Raw genomic sequence first — 22,795 nt, 5'->3', positions numbered from 1 at the left:
TCACAATCGTTGAATGAGTATGAATGTATTCTGTACGTGATATGCTCAGCTGGTGGTACAGATGGACACTGAGCATCCATTTTTGCTGCAACGATGTCGTAGCAGAGCGGTGTAGATGACGGTACCATAGTTTTTTTTGTGTGTGTGCTTAAGTACAAAAATTGTAATGTCTAAGTGCACGAGGTTGCGGTTGTGTAACACAGTGATACACCATGAATCAATCAATGCGTTGTCTCTATTTTAGATAATGAGCTTTAATGCTCAAGATCTGCGAAGGAGACTATGGATCATCTTCCCTGGAGAAGAAGGCCTCGACTACGGAGGGGTGGCCAGGTAAGTTAGAAAATAGGTGAACATGGTTGTGCGTGCGTGTGTGTATATATAAGTTGTTATGTTGGTCCATCAGTCACTCCTCTTGGCTCACAAGAGGCTGATGTAGACTTTTGTTGTAAAACCCCGATTCCCAAAAAGTTGGGATGCATAAATAAAAACACACTACAGTCATTTGCAAACAAACTGTGTTTGTAAAACCGACAACGGTTGTACGAAGTGTTTCTTAAGACAATCATGTGGCAAGTGGTGAACCTCGCTCCATCCCTGCTTGTGAGCCACTGAGCCTTTCCAGGATGCTCCTTTCATACCCAATCATGATACTATCACCTGCTATCAATCAACCTGTTTACCTGTGGAATGTTCCAAACAGGTGTTTTTTGGGGGTGTTCCACATCTTTCTCAGTCTTTTGTTGCTCCTGTCCCAACTTGTTTGAAACTTGTTGCTGCATCAAATTCAGAATAAGCAGATATTTACAAAAATAAATTAAATTGATGGGGTCAAACATGAGATATATTGTCTTTGTGCTGTTTTTAATTGAGTGTATGTCAAAATTAGCAAATGATCACATTCTGTTTTATTTGTTTTACACAGCATCAGTGTTGTCCAAGTTCCTGAGTCTTTACATTTGCAGTTTCCCTGATGCATTTGCAGTATTTCTTGTATAACTTCACCTTGTTTACTAAATGGAATGCTCCCTACTCTTTCATACCTTAGTTAGCAGTTAGCCAGTTAACCATTGTCCTTTTCCCGTTTCTGTGACTTACAGGGAGTGGTTCTTCCTGCTGTCCCATGAGGTCTTAAACCCCATGTACTGCCTCTTTGAATATGCCGGTAAAGATAACTACTGTCTCCAGATCAACCCCGCCTCCTACATCAACCCTGACCACCTCAAGTATTTCAAGTTCATAGGACGCTTCATTGCCATGGTTAGTCACCTTTTAATGTGTTGATTTATGTTAATTAGTTAAAAGTAGTTTTAGGTTTTGAACCGTTCACAGAAGAGCTTCCTACACAGCAACTTGATGTAAAACATGTAATAAATGCAAACAATAAGCAGACTGTTTCTGACCCTCAGGCTCTTTTTCATGGAAAGTTCATCGACACTGGTTTCTCACTGCCGTTTTACAAGCGCATCCTGAACAAGCCTTTGGCCCTCAAAGACCTGGAGTCAATAGACCCAGAGTTCTACAACTCCCTCATATGGATCAAGTGAGTACAGCACAATGTGGACTGCAGTTTGAGAGAAGCAGCCAGTTAACCAGTTCTACAGTTAATCATGAAAGAATTAAATCGTGATTGATGGCATTAGATTGTACATTGATTCCTTTTATTGTGTTCTCCTGTGTAGGGTTAGGTGAAAAAATCAACATACAAGTCAAATTTGTAAATCTTAGTTAATAACGTGATGATGATAGAACAAAAAGGCAGAACTCACCTGCGATGGCAGTGCAGCACCCAGAAAATCTACAGTGCGCACACGCTAGAGTAATTCAGCATTCAAAGCATTTTTTGATTCACTGACTAAATAATTACCTTTGTGGGATGAAAGTGAAGTATATTGTGAACTTTCTACACCATCACTAATGTTAGCTGAACAGAGCAGCAGTCATCCGTAGCAAACAAGGCTGGCTGACCAACACACACACAGCAGCTTCGAACAGCTTTAACCAGCTGAGGCGAGGAGAACGACTCTGCGCTCAGTCTGTTTCACCTCAAAAAACCCTGCGCCTGCTCCACTCTTGTACAATGACGGCTTTACCAGAGCTAACAGCGCAGCGGAGAGGCTGCTGTCCACTGCTCGAGATATGAAAAGTGCAACACATCAGACACTCCAAGCTAATTTTTAACACCTTGCTAAATGTGCTGCTCGTGTTAGTGGATGAGATAATAATATCCTGATGTCTTCGAGATGTTTTATTCATAACTCATTGTCAGTAAGTCCAAGCGGAATCCGAACTCAGCAGAAATTAGCTGTACGTGTAGTGAAAGTATTACCGTCTCTGCTGCAGCAGATCCTCATATATTAATATGTAGAGCACCACAACACACTATCGAGGTCCTCAGAGTTTGGTTGCCCCCCTGTTACAACTCTTCAGATATTTGCAACTTGTCTAATTCTGACACGCTGCACGTCTGTCGTGCCTGTCAAACACCCATGTGTCGAGTGCGGGATGTATACGAATGGATGACGTGTTGTAACAGCTGTGCTGGAATTGGTCGTGCCGCTCTTTAGGGATAACGACATCGAGGAGTGTGGGCTGGAGATGTTCTTCTCAGTTGACAAGGAGATCCTCGGGGAAATCTCCACCCATGAGCTCAAACCAGGAGGAGGAGACATCCAAGTCACAGAGGAGAACAAGGAGGAGTATATCAGGTTGGTTTTCGTTTAGATACGATTCAGTTTTTGTAATTCGGTACATAATAATTCACCCAGTAGATTGTGTGTTGGTTTTACTCTGTTCCACACGTTTCTCATGTCCGAAGGAGTTTGATGTGGCTGTCTGTAATGTCTCTGTGTGTTTGCCTCTGTCTCCCCCGCAGGCTGGTAGCAGAGTGGAGGCTGTCCAGAGGAGTGGAGGAGCAGACGCAGGCTTTCTTTGAAGGCTTCAACGAGGTCCTCCCGCAGCAGTACCTGCAGTACTTTGATGCTAAAGAGCTTGAGGTATAGATGAACTGGCAACTCTATCATTTACCTGATACAGTACTTGATGTACTACAAGATGAACAGCAGAGATCTGTCACACATCAGGATTGCAAACTGTGCTGTGAATTGAAAACAGCATTTTCTAGATGAATGAAATGACTCTATCCCTGCTTTTATGTTCATTCGGTTTTTTTTATGTGAAGCACTTGGTGCATGTAATTTCTTTGATGTAAAGCACTTAAAACAAATGAAGCTTGTTATTATTATGATTATGTTATGAATTGAATATTAATTAACTTGCTTCCTGTTACAGGTTATGCTGTGTGGCATGCAGGAGATCGACCTCACAGACTGGCAAAGAAACACCATCTACAGACACTACGCTCGAAGCAGCAAACAGATCATCTGGTTCTGGCAGGTCGGTGTGTCCCAGCAGTATCCACCTGTTAAAACTTCTTTACTGTGATGTGCAGAGACATCAAAGATATGCCACATATAGTTCTAATGACTTTATACCTCCAAGTTAATATACTGTGTTTTGAGCCTGAATATTTTATTATGATAATAATGCTCTGTTATTGTCTTTATTATCAGTTTGTGTATTTATATATTGATGGTTTCTCATTTTTGAATGGTATGAAATCATTGCATTTGAAAAGTAAGTCAGAACCTGTACCCAAGAAGCACAAGAAGTAACCCAGGCAATCATTTGGATTGAGTTTTAAATATATGAATTGTGTTCTGCAGCACTTGCAAATAGAAATTCAAGAAAATATGGCAGCAATTTTTGGACCATGCTACGAGTAGGCTTTGCTGCAAAAAAAAGATTATAAAAGTAATTATTTATTTATGATGCTGTCTATCTTACTCTCAATTAATTTAATGTAAACTTGTTCTTGTGAGATGAAAGTGTTTTAAACAACAAATCACTGTATTCTACAGTTTATAAAGGAGATGGACAATGAGAAGAGGATGAGGCTGCTGCAGTTTGTCACCGGTACCTGTCGCCTGCCTGTTGGAGGGTTTGCCGACCTTATGGGTAATAAAAACAGCAATATAACCGTTTAAGTTGACATTTAATTGCAAACGCAGATGACATGTACTTGTAGACCAGTGTCTGGATCATACTCCAAGCCTTACTCAAACACAGATGGAGTTTTGTTCTGTCTTTTTTGTTTAGCACCTACAGTAGCACATGTTTACCGATGAGATCAAACCATTTCCATTGCTCCAAACACGTTGGCTTGAGAAGTGAATGTCTAAATTAATACAATTTATTGTGATACAGTAATTTTGGTCAGTTTTAAAGGTCCAGTGTGTAGGATTTAGTGGCATCTAGCAGTGAGGTTGCAAATTGCAGCCAGCTGAGTATCCCTTGGCTCACCCTCCCCTACAGTGGCTGTAGAAACCGTGAAAGGTGCTCTCTAAAGACGGTGTTTGGCAACATGGTGGTGGATGAGGACCTGCTCCCTCTGTAGATATAGACCGCTCATTCTAAGATAACAAAATGCTATGAATCTTATTTTCAGGTGATCACACACTAATGAAAACATTCATACGAATATTATAATCTAATAGATTCCCTGTAAATCCCACACACTGGACCTTTAAAACTGGAGCAGACAGTGAGCTTGCAACTGACATTAAGCTTCGTCAAACCAGTTTCAGTTTCTGTTGCAGTTTCTGAGATTGTAAAGCTTGGTATCAGTGGAATCTGATTATGTTTGTGTCATCATGGTGTGTTAAATTAACTGTGCCTGACTTGTTGACTCGTGCGTCACTTTGCAGGAAGTAATGGTCCTCAGAAGTTCTGTATTGAGAAGGTGGGAAAAGAAAACTGGCTTCCCAGAAGTCACACGTGGTGAGTTAATGCCAACTGCTGTAGAAACCTGCTTCAGTTTGGTTTGTTTGCTTGGTTAGTTTTTATAGGTGGGGACAGAATCTCAACCAGCTACATACAGCCACATAAAAGTACATGGGTGGAAATACATCATCGGGCATGACTGTTCCAAACCAGTCAGGTAATAGACAGTCATTATCCAGTTAGCGAGCCACACATATTCAAGACACTCATGAATGGAGTCAAGACGAGATCATGTGCCTGCTTTCAATTTGGTCCAACAAAAGTAAGCAAGCAAAATGTGGCAATTCATGTCACAACTGAGCAAATGGTGGAGAGCAGTAACGACTGGTCCAGGGCAGCAATGTCATTGAAAAATGAAACTGGCACTGGCATAGAGGCCAAGGAGTGGGTGATCAGCCCGCATTTTGCTCTGACAAAGGGGATGTCATAGCTTCTGAAGATGCTAACGTTAGCATGGACTCCACTAACAAACCAGAAGAAGTTGTCTTGAATAAGTCCCACGTCAAGCTGAAATACAGTATGTTTTGTATTTTACTTTCCCAGCTTCAACAGACTGGACTTACCCCCCTACAAGAGCTACGAGCAACTGAAGGAGAAGCTGATGTTTGCCATCGAGGAGACGGAAGGCTTTGGGCAGGAGTGAGAGAAACCAGGAGACGTCTAGATAGTGGGTGCAGGAGTCTGAAGGAATAAAGACTACCAGTATTCAAATCAGGGAAGCCTCTTCAGAAAAGGGCGAGTGTTTTGTGCGTTTGTGCTCATGCATGCGTGTGTGTGTCTGTGTGTATGTGAGAGAGACTGTTGCCTGCATGCTGTAGAAAGGAGCTGGTTTTTGCCTCTGCCGCGTACACCATGCTCGCAGCAGGCCTCTCGATGGTTGATTGGTACATAGAAATTTTGTATTCTTTTAAACCAAAATACAGAAACTGCTCCTGTCTCTCAGAATGTGCAGCAAATTATGCATGGGATCCTGAAAACTCACCTTCTATGACATCTGTTCAATGGGACTGCTGTGGTGTTTCCTCCCCACGTGTGATCATGTCAGGCGACGGGGTGGCCCCGAGGTTACAGTCGAATTCTCACCAACAGAGGGCTCACAGGTTCTGACTGTAGTGTCTTGTCAAGGTGTCTTTAACTACCTGATGTCTTCTTATTAATTTTCTCTGCATTCAAGCATTAGGTAAATGTCCAAGTATGACATTTAAAGGCAAGGTTGAGAGGGTCTGCTTTTTCTAAAACAGGGTTAAGTTTTGCCACAAAGCAAACTATGTTGCTCTAAGATCGGTGCATTAGAATGAGTTGCATCCACTTTTGGCATCATCCACCTCATCATGTCCTCAAATTTGTCCCACTTTCATCTGCATCTCTACTTATGAATAAAGTGGATCTTTCTTCGAAGTGAACAGTAACGCACGGCAATATAAAATGATAGCTTTGACTTAGTGAATTTATAAAAAGGGGTTGCTCCAAATCAAAGCTTAAATAACAATCTCGGTGCTTTACAGATATTTGGGAGATATGCCTAATATAAATAACAACAGAGATATGGTTTTGTATTCCTGGTTCTACAGTATTTGATCTGTGAATCACTTAATTATTGTGAAAAGTGTTGTAACCTTCATTATTTATTGTGATGGGAAATGTGGAAGACTTCAACAGAACTTAAACTGGCCTTAGTTTTATAGGGCTGGAGTTTGTACACTGTGATGTGGAATTGGGTGTCTTGGATGAGAGTATTCTGGCGAAAGTTACACATCTCAATATCACCTTCAAAGACATTTACACCTTCCTGCTTTTAATTCATGGTCTTGTAAAAAAAAAACAAGGCCCTGAGGATGAAGTAATATTTCAAGGTGGTGTTCAGTATATTCAGTACTCAAGATGTACTTAATGTGTTGGGGAAAAAAAAGTGAAAAACACCAAATGCGAGTCAAACCAATTCCATTTGCGGCAGTTAAGTTTAAACCTCAAATCACATTTTGAATGCGTAAGTTGCAAAACTAAAAGAAATTGCACGTAGCTCCTCATACACATGTAGCATTTGAAGGTGTTTAAGTCTTTTCTTGCCCCACAGCAAGCCACAATTAATAAGCAAAATGAATACAAGTTTTATGAGTTTAGGAATCTCAGTTAAAAAGACGCAGTGTGGTGTGAAAAACTTCACCTTTTACACTTAAAGTAACCATTTACCTCTCAGTATTTACACATCATAATAGGCAAAATTCCCATCTTTTCAGTATCACAGACAAAGATATCGCTTTAAAATTCCTGAGAGTGAAATAATACTTGTAGCAATGTTTTTTTTTTTAGGTGTTTTCAAAATGTGATTTTAGGTAAAGATTCTCCCTCTGGTTTTGCTCTCGGATCACAAGAACAGCTTGTTTTGTTTGTGCACATAGAAACCTCCAGATGCTTTGCCATTGTGGAATCTAACGTTGAGTGTGTAAAGAATCGGCCTTTAGATGATAACCGCAAAACACTTGTTTGGTTTGGCTGATGTTAACAACATCTGATCGACAATAACAGAGTCAAAGAAGATAATCTCATTTATCTATACGAAATAAAAACAGCAGGTTGTGTGAGTGCTCATTTTGGGGTGTCGTTTTGAATGAATGGATTACACACTGAAAAGACAGGCACGATTACTGAGGAACATCTTCAGGTGTTGTTAGTCTGACAAAGCACAGCACTTTTTAAAAAATCCCCCTCCACTTTCTTGCAGCTTGTGGAGCGTCCAGTCCTGGTTGTTAGCAACGCTAGGCTCTTTGTTCCCACATGTGTGGTGAGGTGGTCTTTGCTGTTAGTCATTAGCCTTCAGGTAGCCTTATTTCAACCCTCACGCATCAGGTATCTTTTTAGCCACTTGATGCCAGCAGAGATGATCAACTTTGTGGGCTCTACAGTCAAATTAATATTCTGGACTGAGGCTCTCTTCAGTCCTACTTGACCCTGCTGCGGAAAAGAAACCAGACCAAGAGGGGTTCGATAAGTTATTTTGAAGAAATTGCACCAGTGTGGAAAAGCTATAACATTTCAGCTGATGACACGTGGCCTGTTTTGACGGCTAATTGTGACCATAGCTGAGATAACAACTACTGAGACAAAGTCGGTGTTATATAATGAATGTATCATGAAGAAACGTTGATTGATACCCCTGATGCAGAGTGTCGTTTTAATCTTGTTCTGGGTCGATCACATTAAAATCCCGGGGACATGGCACTTAAGCAAACATGTAAATATCATAATTCACCTTCTTTTTTTCTCCAGAATTTTCCATGTATTACTAAACCACTGTCACTCTTCTGTATAGGAAAACAAGTTGTAAATGGTGTCAATAACAAATTTTCTTTTGTAAAAGAAAGGTTTTAATAAGAGGTTTATGGTAACACTATATTTTCTTTTCCCTGGTTAATTTCTGATGTACATGAAAGATGTGTAATATGGAAATTGTCACCTTAATAAATCTAAAATGTGTCTGTGTGTGTTTTGTGCTTTAGTCGAATGAAAGAATCAACGTAAAATCTGTTAATATGAGTATGATTTGTGGTTATTTCCGCCAGTATTTTATAGTTAATACATGTATCAATGCACAGCCAGTGTATGTAGGAACATGCAATCCCACCATATGATTGAATTTCTCAATGTGTCGTTAAGTAAACAAAATCTATTGCTCATTTAATATAGTAGCTTACCTTTAAATTGCAGTCAACCATTTTCAGGCTCTGATGTTGGGCTCCAAAGCTGTATGCAAAGATGCAAGTGTCACCAAAAGTTAGAGAACACTGCCACAAACACAGAAACAACACAGTATGATGAAAATGTACTGCATGTTGGAATAACTCCGTGAAAGAATGCCCGTGTGCTTACATGAGCTGTATTACGTTACCTTGTTATGTTAATGTTTCACATATGTGGCAAGCAAGATTTTGATGTTGCTGATGTGTATTAATGTGTTATATTGATACAAAGCATGTATCTGTAGAGGTCAAATTGATTTATTCATCAACTTGCAAATACAGAATTAGTGAAATGAAACTTGAAACGAGTACAGAATTAGACCATTTCTACATATATTTGAAATAATAAAACAAATATTGTGGATGTGGACGAGGCAGGTGCCGCTAACCTCGCACACAAAGTATGATTGGTAATAGTGGATTGGGTTCTGTTACTGTGGTGAATGAAGCTGTCTTTTCCACGCCAGACGGGTCCCCCTAAAGTCACTTAATATATTTATATATATATATATTGTGTGTCTGTGTGTGTGTCGGGAATCTATGCTTTCTAATGGAATGTTCCATTCTACAACGTCACAACTCGTAGACTCCAGGTTATTTAAGAGCAGGCTCAAAACTTTCCTCTTTGATAAAGCCTAGATTTAGGGCTGGCTCAGGCTTGCCTTGGACCAGCCCCTAGCTATGCTGCCATAGGATTAGGCTGCCAAGGGACTTCCAGTGACACCCAAACCTCTGTTCTTCTCTCCCTCTCCATCTGTATGGGGTCCTGTCCTACCAAAGCATGTTACTCACTTGGCTTTTTGTCCGGAGTCTTTGGGCTTTCTCGTCTCGCAGGTTCCCATGAAGAGTGGTTGAACCTGGATTACGGATTATAGCTGCATCTCGGACATCCACTGTGACTTTTATTACTATAAGATCAATCGTGCTGTATTACGTTCATATACTATCTGCTATTAATATGTAAATACGTCACATACATAAATCTATCACATATTTATATGCTATGCCATATGTACTTCATATAGCTACAAATCTATTAGAGCTGTCAATAATGTGATTGCATTTCTATCCATCCACTGACCCCCCCACCCCCCGGCCTCTCTCTCTTTCTGTCTCTCTGTCTTTCACCCAACCAATCAAAGCAGATGGCCGCCCACCCAGAGTCTGGTTCTGCTTGAGGTTTTTGCCTGCTAAAAGGAAATTTTTCCTCGCCACTGTCGCCAAGTGCTTGCTCATGAGGGAATTATTGGGTCTGTGTAGGTTAACAGTTTGGTCTGTACCTGTGGAAAGTGTCCTGTGACAACTTTGGTTGTGATCTGGCGCTATATAAATAAAATTGAATTGAAATAAAATAGATTTTTCAAGGCTTTATCAAGTATTATGTACATGCAGCATATGTTTGTAATTTAATGCATCTAATAAATTTAATCTTAATATCATTCGGGCATATTTTATTTTATTCATTTTTGCTACATAAAATTAGAGAAAATGATGCCATTGGTTTTGATATCATGGCATCCTAAATGACTAATGTGCACAAAAGTTCACAAGAACCAAGGAAACTATAAAAGAAGGAATGGTCCTGTCTTCACAGTACCAATCTTCGCTGCTTGAGGCTCTGCTTGGTGCCAGTTCTACTGGAGCCTATTGGAGACGCACTGAGAAGCACACTAAAACCAAACAAATCCACGTCGTATGACCTTTGATGAAGGAACACTTCAGATTTTTGTACTAACTGATTTTTCCAAATGTGCACATTTATTTGTCATTGGTCTGTAAATGCTATCAAAAGATGATTATAGACGTACTTCACAGTAGTTGCAAAAGTTGCAAGTGTCCCTTGAACATATTGATTTCAGGATGACTAATGACTATTAACAAAATCTGCATCCTTCATTCCTTCTCTCTTCCTTTTATTTCAATCCAGAGGCTTCGTATTAATGAATGAGGGAGTCTCTGCTGTGATAAAACCCACACCTGGGCTATAATCCCATTTCTCTGATGCCTGGTTGTGGTAATCAAACTAACGCCTGGTCACCGTATAAAAGGCTGCAGACTGTATAACATAATGTTGCCTAACAGGCTCAGAGTTAATATAGACAGGGTATTATCACAGTTTAGTGATTTTAGTCTGCAGTAACCTTCATCACATACGCATGAGAAGCTCCAGTCCGTTGTAAATCTAGTCTATAAAGCATGACATCAATGTCGACTTACATGTAAATAAATAATTTAATTAGCACACAAACTGAACAAAACGTACCGAGAACACATAAAACATGAGCCAACAATGACGCATCAAAAATACTGGTGCCTGTGAAACTGAGAGGGGGGAGATGAGGGTGTGATCTGCCCCTTTCAGGAGTGGCACCAGCGTGACATAATGACCCTTCCTGCTTTTCCTAGTTTCCTTTACAAGAACACAGAAAGGGTCCACTGATTATTTTGGCAGTGCAGATACAAAAATCCACAAATCATTTTCATTTACAGTAAAACAAGTAAAAGCAGTGCATATAATTTAGATGTTTTAATTTAAAACAAATAATGACAGAATTTCCCAGACTCTGATTGTTTTTAAATCATGGACGGAGGTTGTTTAGTCCATGTCCAGAGAAAGTTCCTACGATGATGATGCTTAAAACTACAAACATGGCTGCTGCAAACAGTTCTGTTCATTGCTCTGAATCTGTTCTAGTGCTTCGCCACCATGTTCCATCCCGTTATCCTCCTCGTCTCTTTCCGTCTGCCCTTCGATGGTGGTGATAGACATCGCAGCCTGACAACCCTCGTCAGTCCTCCCACCCTCTCCCTCCTCTTCGTCTTCCTCCTCCTCGTGTGTTTCCACCTCCTCCTGGCTGCCGTTCGAGCTGTCATCCTTCTCTCCGTCATCTCCCCCAGCCCCTGTCCGTTTTGCTTTTCTTGCAAACCTTCTTCTTCTCCCATCATCCTCTCCATCCTTCTCCTCCGCCATTGGTGCTCCAACAACCTCGTCTCCCTCTGCCTCTCCAGTCCCTCCATCAGCTCCTGTCCCGTTCCCTGCCGCAGGACATTTGTGATCTCTGTAATAGCTCTGTCTGGTGAATCCCTTGTTGCAGGTGGAGCATCTGAAGCGGTAGTTATCTGTGTGGGACTGCTGATGCTCAAGCATGTGAGCCCTGCGGCTGAATGCCTTCTGACAGAACAGACACTTGTAGGGTTTGATACCTAGAGGAGACAAGACCTTATAAGAATTAATGCAATAATGCCACGTCTCACTTCTAAGGTTTCAGTGATTTTTGGATTTTGGTCCTGCAAGCATACCCTCAGGAGGTAGCATTCAAGTCTACGGCATGTCCAGAAACCAGTCATTCATCCAAAAGAAATATTCCCATATCTGGGTCACCAGCAATATCTAATCTAGCTGATCTGTGCACTCATTTTTATTTAAATCTGTTCACTCTTTACATATTCTGCTCAGAGACTGTCTGTTTTACAAAATGAATCATGTGGAAATGAAAGTTTCAATAATGCTACGACTCATAGGAAAATCACAAACCATATTCTATCACCTTTGTTTCATCAAAAACGATTATTTGTTAAGTGCACTCACCAGAGTGTGACAGAATGTGGGCCTTGAGTTTGTCTGGTCTGTTGAATTCTTTGGTGCAGCCTACGTGTGTCCTGATGAAAACAGAAAAGTTGGCATAACATTAAATTAAATAACTTGTAATAAAAGTAAGACAGTCTAAATGAAAAGAAAAAAATAGGAATAAAACAGAGGGACAGAAAAGTGCACGTGAGGGGGGAAAATGAAAGAGAGCTAGATGTAAGAAAAGTTGAGAAGACTCCAGTAGGGAAGCAGAGAAGAATGAATTAAAGAGGAGGGACTATTTCTCTTGGAGAGCCTCACCTAAAGGGACACTTGTATTTCTTGAAGGGTTCATGGATGAGCATGTGTCGCTTCACTTTGTCCTTCCTGTTGAACGTCGCCTCACAGAGGGAGCATTTGTATGGCTTTTCACCTAGAAAATGGAATCAGCATCAAACACATCTTTATTTGATCAATGATTTATATATTAATCACCTCAATCACATGATTTACTAATGGTGGTGAAAGCAACTGCTCAGGCAAAATTCTTGACATTGCATTCCAAAGCATTCAAATGCTAACATTTTAGCCAGAGATATATCAACATCAAGTAGTAGCCTAGGTGTTTTCTCAGACATTATGATGGTATTATGAAGTATTTACTTATTTTAACTACAGGTGTGATCTGGTGGGATGGGAATAAAGAGCAGAAATGGGTTGTTAGCCTGAGCATTCACAGCCACCATGGCTGACGCTAAAAGTAGTGCCACCTGCAGAAATTCAACCATTATCAATAGAGAATCTCCATCAACAAAGACAATGTACAGCTGTCGAGCTGCGGGGCTATAAGTCTTGAAAAAATCTCAGAGGGGCAGGAAGAAGTCTTTCACACCTGAGTGAATGCGTGTGTGCAGTTTGAGGTAGTGCTCTGTCTTGAAGGCCTTCTTGCAGATCTGACACTTGAACCTCCCTCCGATGCCGTGAGTGGGGAGGTGCCGTCTGAAGTACCTTTCACACGGGAAAACCTGATGGCGAGAAAGAGAACAGATCAGACGCTGCAGCGAGGTCGTAGAAAGCCCTACATTTCTCAAACCTGAACTTGTGATCCACACATTTTAAAGCCAAGATACCGAGCATAGTGGCTACTACTGTAGCTTCTAACTCGCGAGGCCAATATCACCATAATAGCAGCTAACATGCTGGTTCTTTACATAAGGGCAGATTTACAGATTCAGGTTATGTGTTCACATCAGTGTGTGTGGCACCTTTTGACAGTGAGGGCAGGGAAAGCTGTGTGAGGCGGTCAGTAGATGCTGCTCCAGTGCTTCCTGGGTAGAATATCTGCTTTGACACTTCTCACACCTGAGGTGAAACACAAGAAAAAAAGCAGTGGTTTACTGATATGATAGCAGCGCCAAGTAACTATAGTAGCATACGAGTCATACCAAGAAGCAGTTTTGATATTTGTTTCTATAACTGGTATGAACAGCAGAGAAGTTCATCGTGCTCAGCTTAATTTACAGACACAAAGGATGTCACATTTGTTTTGACTTTGTCTATTGCCAAAATCTTAAAATGATAAGGTTGCCATATATTTTGTTATAGTCAACAAATTCTGTGAGCCGATCGACCAAAACTAATAATGTGTTGTTTGTCTCTCAATATTTCCCAACATCCCTACTCGTACATCTGAGGTACTCCTAGCCCACTCGTTCTTTCTCAAGATGTTAATCTTAATAAATGGCTAACAAATATCGTTTTAATTTATAAAAAGAACAGCTGGGCACTGTAGTTTTTGATCAAACTGTTCAGACGGGAGAAAGTAGTGAATTTGTTGGGGACTATTTTCAGTTGCTGATTGGTATATGTGGGATCGGCTCAAAATAAACCACAGTGCCCATGTTCATGGTAATGAAGGAACATGCCAACCCAGTGCTGCAGAGACAGATTCAGATCAACTTTATTATCCCACACTGGAAATGTGTTTGGTCCAGTGCTTCACACAGAAAAACCACAGTAAAAACAATCAAAGACACAATAAAACTGCAACATAATCATAACAAGACACATTACGACAGTGTGGCTCATTGATGTGTTTTTAAGTGACGATGGGCACTAATGGCGCTCTATGGCACGGGAATAAATGGCATCTGGCTTTGGATGCAGAGGAAATTCTTTTTAGAAGGATCAATTCATTTATGGTTTTAGGCCACACTGACAGATCAGGTCAATATTCCTGTTAACAAACTACTTGTGAGTCCATGTGTCCTGGTTTATTTGGAATTTACTGCAGGATGAAGCCAAACAAACTAAATACAAGACTGAAATGCAGTAATCTGCTGGGGCAGCAGCATCCTGACTGCTAACAGGAAGAGCCTTGGCAGACCGGTTAAGATGTCCAGCTCTGTTCTGGGATGCCCACTCGACCTGGTGGAGGTGGTGGGAGAAAGGTGGCTGATGACTAAGATATCATATATATATTACTTAATCAGTTGTCTCCTGTTCCTGAAGAGAGAGACCTTCTCTCATGTGCCCCAGCTCCTTGTTATTTTGCCACTTTCAGTGTTCTTCCTTCTGCTCTGCTATAACCTAATGTCATCGGTACACAAGGATGAGTGCTTGAGCTAACCTGTAGACGGTGGTTTCCTTGCGTGTGTTCTGTTGTGGGCAGAAACAGTGGGAGTACTGGTGCACTCCCAGTTCAAACAGCGAAGGGAACACCTTGCTGCAGAGGTGGCAGCGGTAGGTCAGCTGCTCCTGGTGCGTCCTGATGTGCTCCAGGAACTGATCCAGCTTTTGGAAGGTCTGGGAGCAGGACTTCAACACACACTTATAAACCTGCAGGGAAGTGAGTGTGGAGTAAGAATTTTTTAAAAGATCCCCAAAAAACTGTATTTTTACGTTTTATCCTATCAATTTTTCCTTCATCACTATGGAATTATAAGATTCTACTTGAAAGTTTTGTTTCGTTTTGTGAGGTGTTTGTTAAACTTGTCACTTGGAAAACAAAAAGGTTCTACCTCCAAAGTCAAACTGGTTCTATAAGGTTCTACTTGTGAGCCAATCACCACTTTGAATCCAAGAGGACCAATCAGGTTCTGCTTCTGTGCCATGTGTGTACTTGTGGTGAGCTGTAGTTGTGAAGATCTCTGATATGGTGCACAATAAAATCAAAAAAATCCTCAACATGTCTTGCAATGACTTGTACCCCACATATCCCTTCCTCTGTACTCACCTGCTCCCCTTTGTGCTGGGTCAGGTGGGACTTGAGCTGGAAGTAGGTCTTGAACTTGCTGGCGCAGAACTGGCACTGGTAGGAGCTGTCTATCACGACTATCTGTTTGGGTTGAGCTTGGCACTGCTGGTTCTGGTTGGACTGCATCTGCACCTGAGGATGCCCGTTCTGCATGGCCTCCCCTCGGCTGCCCTCCGGATCAGCCTGAGCCTCAGTCGCACTCTCCTCCAACTCCCCTGGAGCTTCTGTAATCAAGCATCGGATTTACTGAAAAAGGCTGGGGCAGAAGCTGTTAGAACTTTCACAATTAGGATCAGCATTTTTCCCTTAAAGCTCGGACAAAAGTACCAGTGACCTACAACTCAATGAAAATGGCTGCGAAAGTTATCTTAGCCTACTGTATTAGACGGTGCTACTTTTAGTCAGGTGTACCTAATAAACAACTAATAGGAAAAGTGTTTCCTGGTCTATACTGTTTGCGTTGCTGTTGGTACACATGGTACTTATTGCTGTCAGTCTGAGTTTTCATTGGCTGCCATTCTGTGTAGTGAATGGAAATGCAGTGGAAGCTACACCCACCTAACTCTTAAATGCACTGTGCCACTTGAACAGCTTCAATCACATAAAAAGCTTTGAAATTTGTGTTGCACTTCCCTTCATGCATAATATATTTTACATTCCCTGCATACATATTTGCAAGCATCAGATGTTACCTGTTTGAGCTGCCTCCTCCTCTGCTTGTGTTTGACTGCTCTGCTGCTGTGACACCTCCTCCTCTGGTTCACCTTGCTGCTGCTGCTGCTGCTCCCCGCCCCCCTCCTCCTCATTGGATGACACTGGTATCACCTTTACTGTGATTGGTAGTCTTGACACCGTGCTGGCCACACCCATAGGCCACACCTTTAAGATAAAGACAGTTGTTATTTGTTTGTAAGACTTTGTATGCTCAACTTCAACCAAACTACTTGGGATGACTATTGAGGATGTTTTTTGTCTGGAGTACAGACTCAGATTTATGTCAGGGAGTATCACAAACTGTTCAGACCTTGTGTGTCTGCATGTGTTTCTTCACGTTGGACTTTTGGGCAAAGGCTCGGCCACAGACGATGCACTGAAACGGCTTCTCTCCTGTGTGGCTGTAGGAAGAAAATAATTGAAGGTCATGACTGGAAGGGAAATGAAATCCTTTACTGTGGGTTACAGTCTTTTTTTAGATGGGCACAGTCTGCCATTCTGGCCAGCGACTCACCTCCTAATGTGCTGCTGAAGATCAAAGTTTTTCGCGAAGATTTTGTCACAGAAATTACACTTGAGCTTTGGACCTTTTCCTTTCAGCTGCTCTGCTGAGTGAAATTCAGTGAATAAATATTGGGATTCATTCATTAATTCAAAACTTGGTCTTTTTTCGTTATATACCTGTGGCTCCGTCAGGGCTTTTTTTGCTACTCCTCGGCCGTTTGGGAATGATGACCTTTTCAAAGTCGCCCAGCTCTGTCAGGTTGGTGGTGATGCTGCAGATCTTTGTTTTGGTGCCCTGCTTCCCAGGGCTGTAGACAGGAGGGGTGGTGAATGACTGGCTCTCCACACACTGACTGGGCACCTGAGGGAGACACACAGGCTCACCGCTTTGCCTGAGACTGCTTTGCTTTACTACTTTCTTCGGCATATCATCATCGGCAGACGTCTTTTACGAGGCCTGGGATTAAATTGTGCATAAGATATTTAACACTGAGCTGGTAACCAAACAGCAAGCTCTACCCACCTGTACAGGATGGAAAGGCTGTAGACCCAGGGTGTGGATCTCTGCACCACCACCCCCAGCCATATGGGGCAGCGTGCTGTACACCTGGACCACGGAGTTGCTGTGACTCGCTGGGACCTGCGAAGAGAGCGGCTGCTGGCCGGGCTGCCCAGCTGGCATGGGGTGGGCCGGCGTCTGGCCAGAGGGCAGCTGGTGGGAGGACTGCTGCTGCTGCTGCTGCTGCTGCTGCTGGTGATGATGATGGTGGTGGTGGTGGTGATGGTGCTGCAAATATGATACACCAGCTGTGTGCATGCTCAAGTTACTCTGCAGGACAAAAAAGGAAGCAGATAGATTTGATCAGCAGCAAAAATGTGTTATTTTATGTATATTACAGGCTCAAAATGGACATTATCAGCTGTCCCAAATTTTCCCTGAATCATTTCACACCTCTGATGACACAACTAAATAGAAAGCATGATACACAGTGCAAGGATGTGATGCTTTGCAGGGTTAGGACACACAGCTGTGTTACCTGTATAGGCGTCTGCATGGTGGCCATAGGCTGGTCGATGGAGGTGAAGGCTGAAATAGCCGACATGAGGACATCGTCACTGACCAGCACGTTGCCCTGGACGAGAGTGTGTGTCAGAGGGGAGGGGGGGACTGTGATGTAGGTGGATACCTGACGGATAAGTGGGGAGTAATACACGATCATATGAGAAAAAACACACACGTGAGAAAATACGCGTGTGTAAAAATGTCTAATTCTGACCGATTTTGCTGAATACTATCATCACAAGAAATAAATGTTTGTCTTATATTACAGCGCTGTTTTATCCTAATTTATATCTTCGTTTATTATCTTCAGAGAATATTTCCAGATCACTTCTTTCTTTCTGCCATCTAGATTTAAAACTTCCTGGTACATTTGTATTCTCTTTTATAACCAGTCTATACTATGTATTGTATGTTTAAAGATAAATCAATAAATTATGACCTACAACATATCAATCACCCGCGCGAAAAACCCTAACCATCCTCACCTGTCTGTTGGCAGGAGTTTGTGGTCCGGAGCTGATCGATGGGACAGGTGTGTAGGCATTGGTGGAGGCCAAGGACACTGTGGACAGGGAGGGCGCACTAGACTGGCACTGCTCCCTCTTGTGCGTCATGAAGGCCGGCAGAGAATTGAACTGTTTCTTACACTTCCCGCACAGGAACACATCCTCGTCGTCTGCGGACAGAACAAACATGGATGTCTGAGACACATGCAGCGATGGAGAGAGAGAGACTGACAGACTCATGGTGCTGTCTGCTGTAGTGATAACCTCCAGCATTTCAATGCACATACATGTCAACATATTTGTATGTATTTGTAAGATAGTAGACATCAATCTATATGCCATTTTTTTCCTTTCTAAATACTAGTTGTTTTTTTTTTGGTGTTGCATGACCAGAGAAAACAGAGGAAAAGGGCTGTGGTATTCCCCTCGGCTCAAAATGTAGAAAACCTACAATAACCAGAATTCATTGCGCTCACTGCCTTCCAATGCCACTTCTAAGCCGTTCCTATTGGATAAGCTTGACCAAAGTTCCAGACCAGACCAGTATCACCGCTTGCCCTGCCCCAGCCTGCGATGCCAGTGAATGTTGAATGATGGCCAAATCTTGAAAGGGAGCTGCAGTAACCCAAACCTAAAACCACTCCTGAAGAACACACCCTCTGGGTGTGAGGGTGGACTGTGTAATAATGTGCAATAAAATAAAATATCCTCATTGAAATGTTTGCCGTCTGCTTTTTAATTTTTCTTTGTCTATTTCCTTCAATGTTATTGCAATAGATGAACAGACACAGAAACACAGTACAGTGCAGCAACACAACAAACAGCAGATAACTCAAGTTTTATTCACAAAGGTTTTGAAAAAAGGTGCATGTGCATCCCTCTATTGCACACAGCAGTGATTCTGTGAGCTGAATAATGTTCTGATGTTCTGAAAAAAAGGTGTAAACAACCATGTAAAATCAGTTTAAAGTCACAGTTCGTCTTGTTCATCTGATGTTTCTTTGACGAGACGATCGTCTCTCCCAACTCTCCCGCCCTGTCGAATCCACTCTAAGAAATGCCGATAGGCTGTGAGGTGATATTGTCTGCAAAAAATGAACATAATATTAGAAAGTCAAGCTTATTTACAGTGCACAGCATGTTTCATACTAAGGGAACTTCAAAGTCCTTCACATAATTCATAAGAATGCTAACACTGGATGACTATAGGGTATCTAGCAGATATAATATCACAGCATGTTGCTGTTAAAGAGACATGCAATCAGTGGAGAATGTAAAAAAATCCGTGAAGAGTTAGAACAAATACGTGAATACATGACAGAATATAACAAAAATAATTGGGGAGACGCTGCTGCTTTTCCTGGGGCATCATAACACCCACTTTTCCTAAATGAAACATCTTTTTCTTGTTCATTTGTGTTTTAAGACGAGAAGTAAATCGTGTTTCACAAGCATGCCACTATTTCTGATAATGAGTTCGGTTGGGGTTGCTGAAGTGTAAACTTGTATTGCATGATTTCACATTATAACGTTTCTGTTGGTAAGACACCACTGAGGTTGTTGCACTTACTCTCTGCTCAGCCGTCCGTTTCCCCCCGCTGGCTTTGGGTGTTTTTTCCAGTACATGCTTTGTGTCCTGAACTACGTCTCCAGCTCTCCCCTGTGGATGTGTAGCCCAAAGCTTTGACCTAACGTTACGTATGCGTGTGCCCCTTCCTCTGTAATGTTAGATTCAGCAGCATCATCCAACAGAGCCTGGCCTTTGTGAAATTCACTGAAGCACAGCGACTTCACTTTCCATCGGCCCACATTTACCACAGCTGGGCAGGGCAGCTCTGCGTTGCTTTCCTCATCAACTGGCTGTGCTCGACTCTCTTCTATATGTAGTAATTCCTCCGCACAATATTCTGGCTCCTGTTAGTGTCCCTGAATGTCCCAGCAATACACTATCAAAATCGTTTTCTTCTAAAATTACAAGAACGCTGCCTTCAGCCGGGGTTTTCCAGATGCTGCTTTAGTGTAAGCCAGTTGAAAACCGAGCAGACAAGATGATTTCATTTTGGAGCAGTGAGAGGACCACTCTCTCTCTGTGGAGGCGGGCATAAAAAAAATGTGGAAGGAAAATCTGTAGTTCAAGCAACCTTAGAGCCAGCAAAAGTCCACTGGATGGCGTGAATAAGCAGAGGGCTCTCGGTGCAGGCAAAATGGTGAGAAGTTTAACATTGTTTGTTGCATTTCCAAATCCACATTGTAATGATACAAAGTTGAAAAAAAAAATCAGCAAAGCTTTTCTTTCTGTCCAGAGAGCATACGATGGCTGCTACACATGAACTCTACATTATTTCACAGTGCTTTGGATGAAAGTGTCAACAAGGGTCAACATTTGGTCAAAATGGTGAAATCTGACATGACATTTCTACTATTCAGAGTTTTATAGAGAGGGTTTAACACACCCTCACTTTTCACCTGACAGACACATTATATCCCCTCTACACTGCACCCACAACTACTCTCAGCCTGGTCCCAGTCCAGGCGCTCACCTGTGACCCCCACCCCTCACAGGCCTGGCTCCTGGAGGAGGCCTTGATCTCCATAGAGGTCTTCCACTCAGAGACCCTCCCAGCACCTGTTACCCCCAACAACACAGCTCCCAGGGTCACAGGGACAAACCCTTCCAGCACAATGAGGTGCAATGCCATAACATCAGGGAGACGGGCTAAAAGTAAATGCTGCTAGTGAACAGGCACGCCTTTTACTGACCAAACTGACCTTGCATTGAGTTGCGTCAGGATCTGGGTAGCATACCACATCATCATTCATCAACATGTTGCTTGGGGAGTTCGACAAATTTGCTAGTAATAATATCTGAATGCCTCTTGTCATCTATGTTCCCCATCAGTAACACAAGAGAATAACATTTCTTGTTCCTTCCTTGCAGCTTCACCTATTCAAAATATGCGTGCACCATCTCCTAAATAATATATATATCACTAATGTATAATAGGGTCACTATTTTGTGGTTGTACTTGGCTACATGTTTGGACATACCCATAGACTGGATAGTGGACGTCCCAGAGACATTCTGGTTATTTGGGTCTGGAACTCCGCCTTGGCCATCCAGCAGAGACTGGACCGCCAACACTGTCTGGTTGTCCATGCCTGACGAGGAGGAAGGTGAGACAAACATGAAAAAAGCCACATGCTGCTAGTGTGCAGAGTGCTCTCAGCACTCGGTGGCTGTATGTTTCACTGAAATGTGAAAATATTAATGTATTTGTTAAGTCTCTTAGGGGGCGCGTGTAATAATCAGAGAGGGAAGAATAGTGTATGGCCCTGATAATGCAAGTGTCTCGTTAAAACATATTTCGACAGAGGCTCACAGGGGTTTGAATTACACTCAGATGGAAAATGAAAAAAAGGTGCTTTAATACAAGATAAGCAGCTTTATATGAGGTCTTCTACGGCCACTTCTGCCCTCCATACTCTACAGTAATGTTGTAATACATTTAAGGAATAATGTACACAAATATAACAATAATAACGAATACATCAGGAGAATAATAAATAAGAAAAGCATAGGTCGCTGGAAATTCACCACCAACTGACACAGGCATGTTATCAGGTAGTCCTTGCAGTGCTATGGCAACAATACATTGTGTTTTTTAATCAGAAGGGCCTGATACAAAAATGTAAGATGCAGTCTGAGAAGCAAGAGAGGGCCCACATTATTTTACTGCATGCCTTCAATACGATGAAAACGACTTACATAAGCACATCCATAAGGTCTGAACCATAATCAATCTGTTTGTTTACAGTCATAGTCAATCTCCCTCTGTGGAGTGCTTTGATAGTTCTAACAAAAATAGACATTTACATCTTTTTATAATGAGTTTTTCGCAAATAGTAATAGTCACAATATATTGACATTGTTCGAAACACACATTCACGTTTTATTCTAGTTGTAGTTACGTGGTTATTAAGAAATTATTCCTACCTTCCAGCACTTCAAATATTGCTTGCGCCATCTTGTCGCTCCTCCGCTGCGCGATAGGCGCTCGATTAGCAGGGGCTGCCGGTTGAAGTACGCTCCCTGCAACTCGGGAAAGTTCAATGAAAACACTAAAACCAAGCAGCTGGAGGAAAACATTTGCCTAATTAATGGTCACAATACACTGACCGGGAGAACAAAATATGCACTGTCTGGAAACACAGCTTGTCTGTCTGTCGGAAGCCAAAACGTCATGGTTGAGGTTTTTCGTTTATCCTAATATTTTTTCAGATGTGATACACAATCAAACGTAGGAGGTGACACACTTGAGTTTTGTGTATGGCAGTGCAACGCGCGATACTTGATCAACAACTGGCGCGATATGAGGCTTAAGCAATGGTCTGCTAATTTCATGTAAGATAACAGCGCGAACCTAAAGATAGGAAGAAACTCTTTTCCGCGTAACTTGAACGCACCACCAGGCTCTGTGCTCGGTAAAATGACAGACTACCGTTTGTACCAATCAGAGGCCATCCGCCCCGCCCTGCGGAAAGTACAGCTTTTTGTCCAATCGTAAACGTAGGATTGATGCACGTGCCGGTTTCGCGGCAAAAAAG

The 22,795-nt window shown here is 42.1% G+C and overlaps 2 protein-coding genes across 3 annotated transcripts in view; one reads left to right on the top strand and one right to left on the bottom strand.

Moving 5' to 3' along the window:
* The window catches only part of itchb (itchy E3 ubiquitin protein ligase b), a 30,553-nt gene extending 22,237 nt beyond the window's left edge, over positions 1-8,316 (top strand). The window contains exons 16-24 of the mRNA XM_041945810.1: positions 245-333; positions 1,101-1,260; positions 1,410-1,543; positions 2,568-2,708; positions 2,876-2,996; positions 3,292-3,396; positions 3,921-4,017; positions 4,767-4,839; positions 5,386-8,316. Coding sequence (XP_041801744.1) covers positions 245-333; positions 1,101-1,260; positions 1,410-1,543; positions 2,568-2,708; positions 2,876-2,996; positions 3,292-3,396; positions 3,921-4,017; positions 4,767-4,839; positions 5,386-5,485 — 1,020 coding nt within the window. The 3' untranslated portion in view covers positions 5,486-8,316. The remainder of the gene's footprint in view (positions 1-244; positions 334-1,100; positions 1,261-1,409; positions 1,544-2,567; positions 2,709-2,875; positions 2,997-3,291; positions 3,397-3,920; positions 4,018-4,766; positions 4,840-5,385) is intronic.
* Positions 8,317-10,804: 2,488 nt separating this feature from the next.
* Positions 10,805-22,252, bottom strand: znf341 (zinc finger protein 341). 2 transcript variants are annotated; one of them, XM_041945791.1, is made up of 16 exons: positions 22,185-22,252; positions 21,239-21,349; positions 18,170-18,360; positions 17,659-17,808; positions 17,145-17,450; positions 16,799-16,982; positions 16,632-16,725; positions 16,428-16,518; positions 16,096-16,282; positions 15,383-15,627; positions 14,777-14,985; positions 13,413-13,509; positions 13,040-13,172; positions 12,469-12,580; positions 12,169-12,239; positions 10,805-11,783 (listed from the first exon to the last, which is right to left on the bottom strand). In XM_041945791.1, exons 1-16 carry the CDS (start codon positions 22,213-22,215, stop codon positions 11,221-11,223), a joined length of 2,775 nt encoding a protein of 924 aa, XP_041801725.1. In that variant the 5' UTR covers positions 22,216-22,252; the 3' UTR covers positions 10,805-11,220. The 2 variants fall into 2 exon arrangements, with proteins under 2 accessions (XP_041801725.1, XP_041801723.1); XM_041945789.1 differs by having other exon boundaries at positions 16,632-16,722; positions 22,185-22,229.
* Positions 22,253-22,795: the final 543 nt, after the last annotated feature.

Source organism: Chelmon rostratus, chromosome 10 (assembly GCF_017976325.1).
Source record: "Chelmon rostratus isolate fCheRos1 chromosome 10, fCheRos1.pri, whole genome shotgun sequence".
In the NCBI taxonomy this organism is placed as follows: domain Eukaryota; kingdom Metazoa; phylum Chordata; class Actinopteri; order Chaetodontiformes; family Chaetodontidae; genus Chelmon; species Chelmon rostratus.
The sequence above is the reverse complement of the archived record's forward strand: the minus strand, read 5'-3'. Positions and strand labels throughout refer to the sequence as shown.

Coding starts and splice junctions, on each gene's coding strand:
- znf341 (XM_041945791.1), bottom strand. CDS start 22,215: ATGGCGCAAGCAATATTTGAAGTGCTGGAAG. Junction 17,451..17,658: donor CCATGCAGACGCCTATACAG/GTAACACAGCTG, acceptor TTTGTCCTGCAG/AGTAACTTGAGCATGCACAC. Junction 11,784..12,168: donor CCACATTCTGTCACACTCTG/GTGAGTGCACTT, acceptor TGTCTCCTCTAG/GTATCAAACCCTACAAGTGT.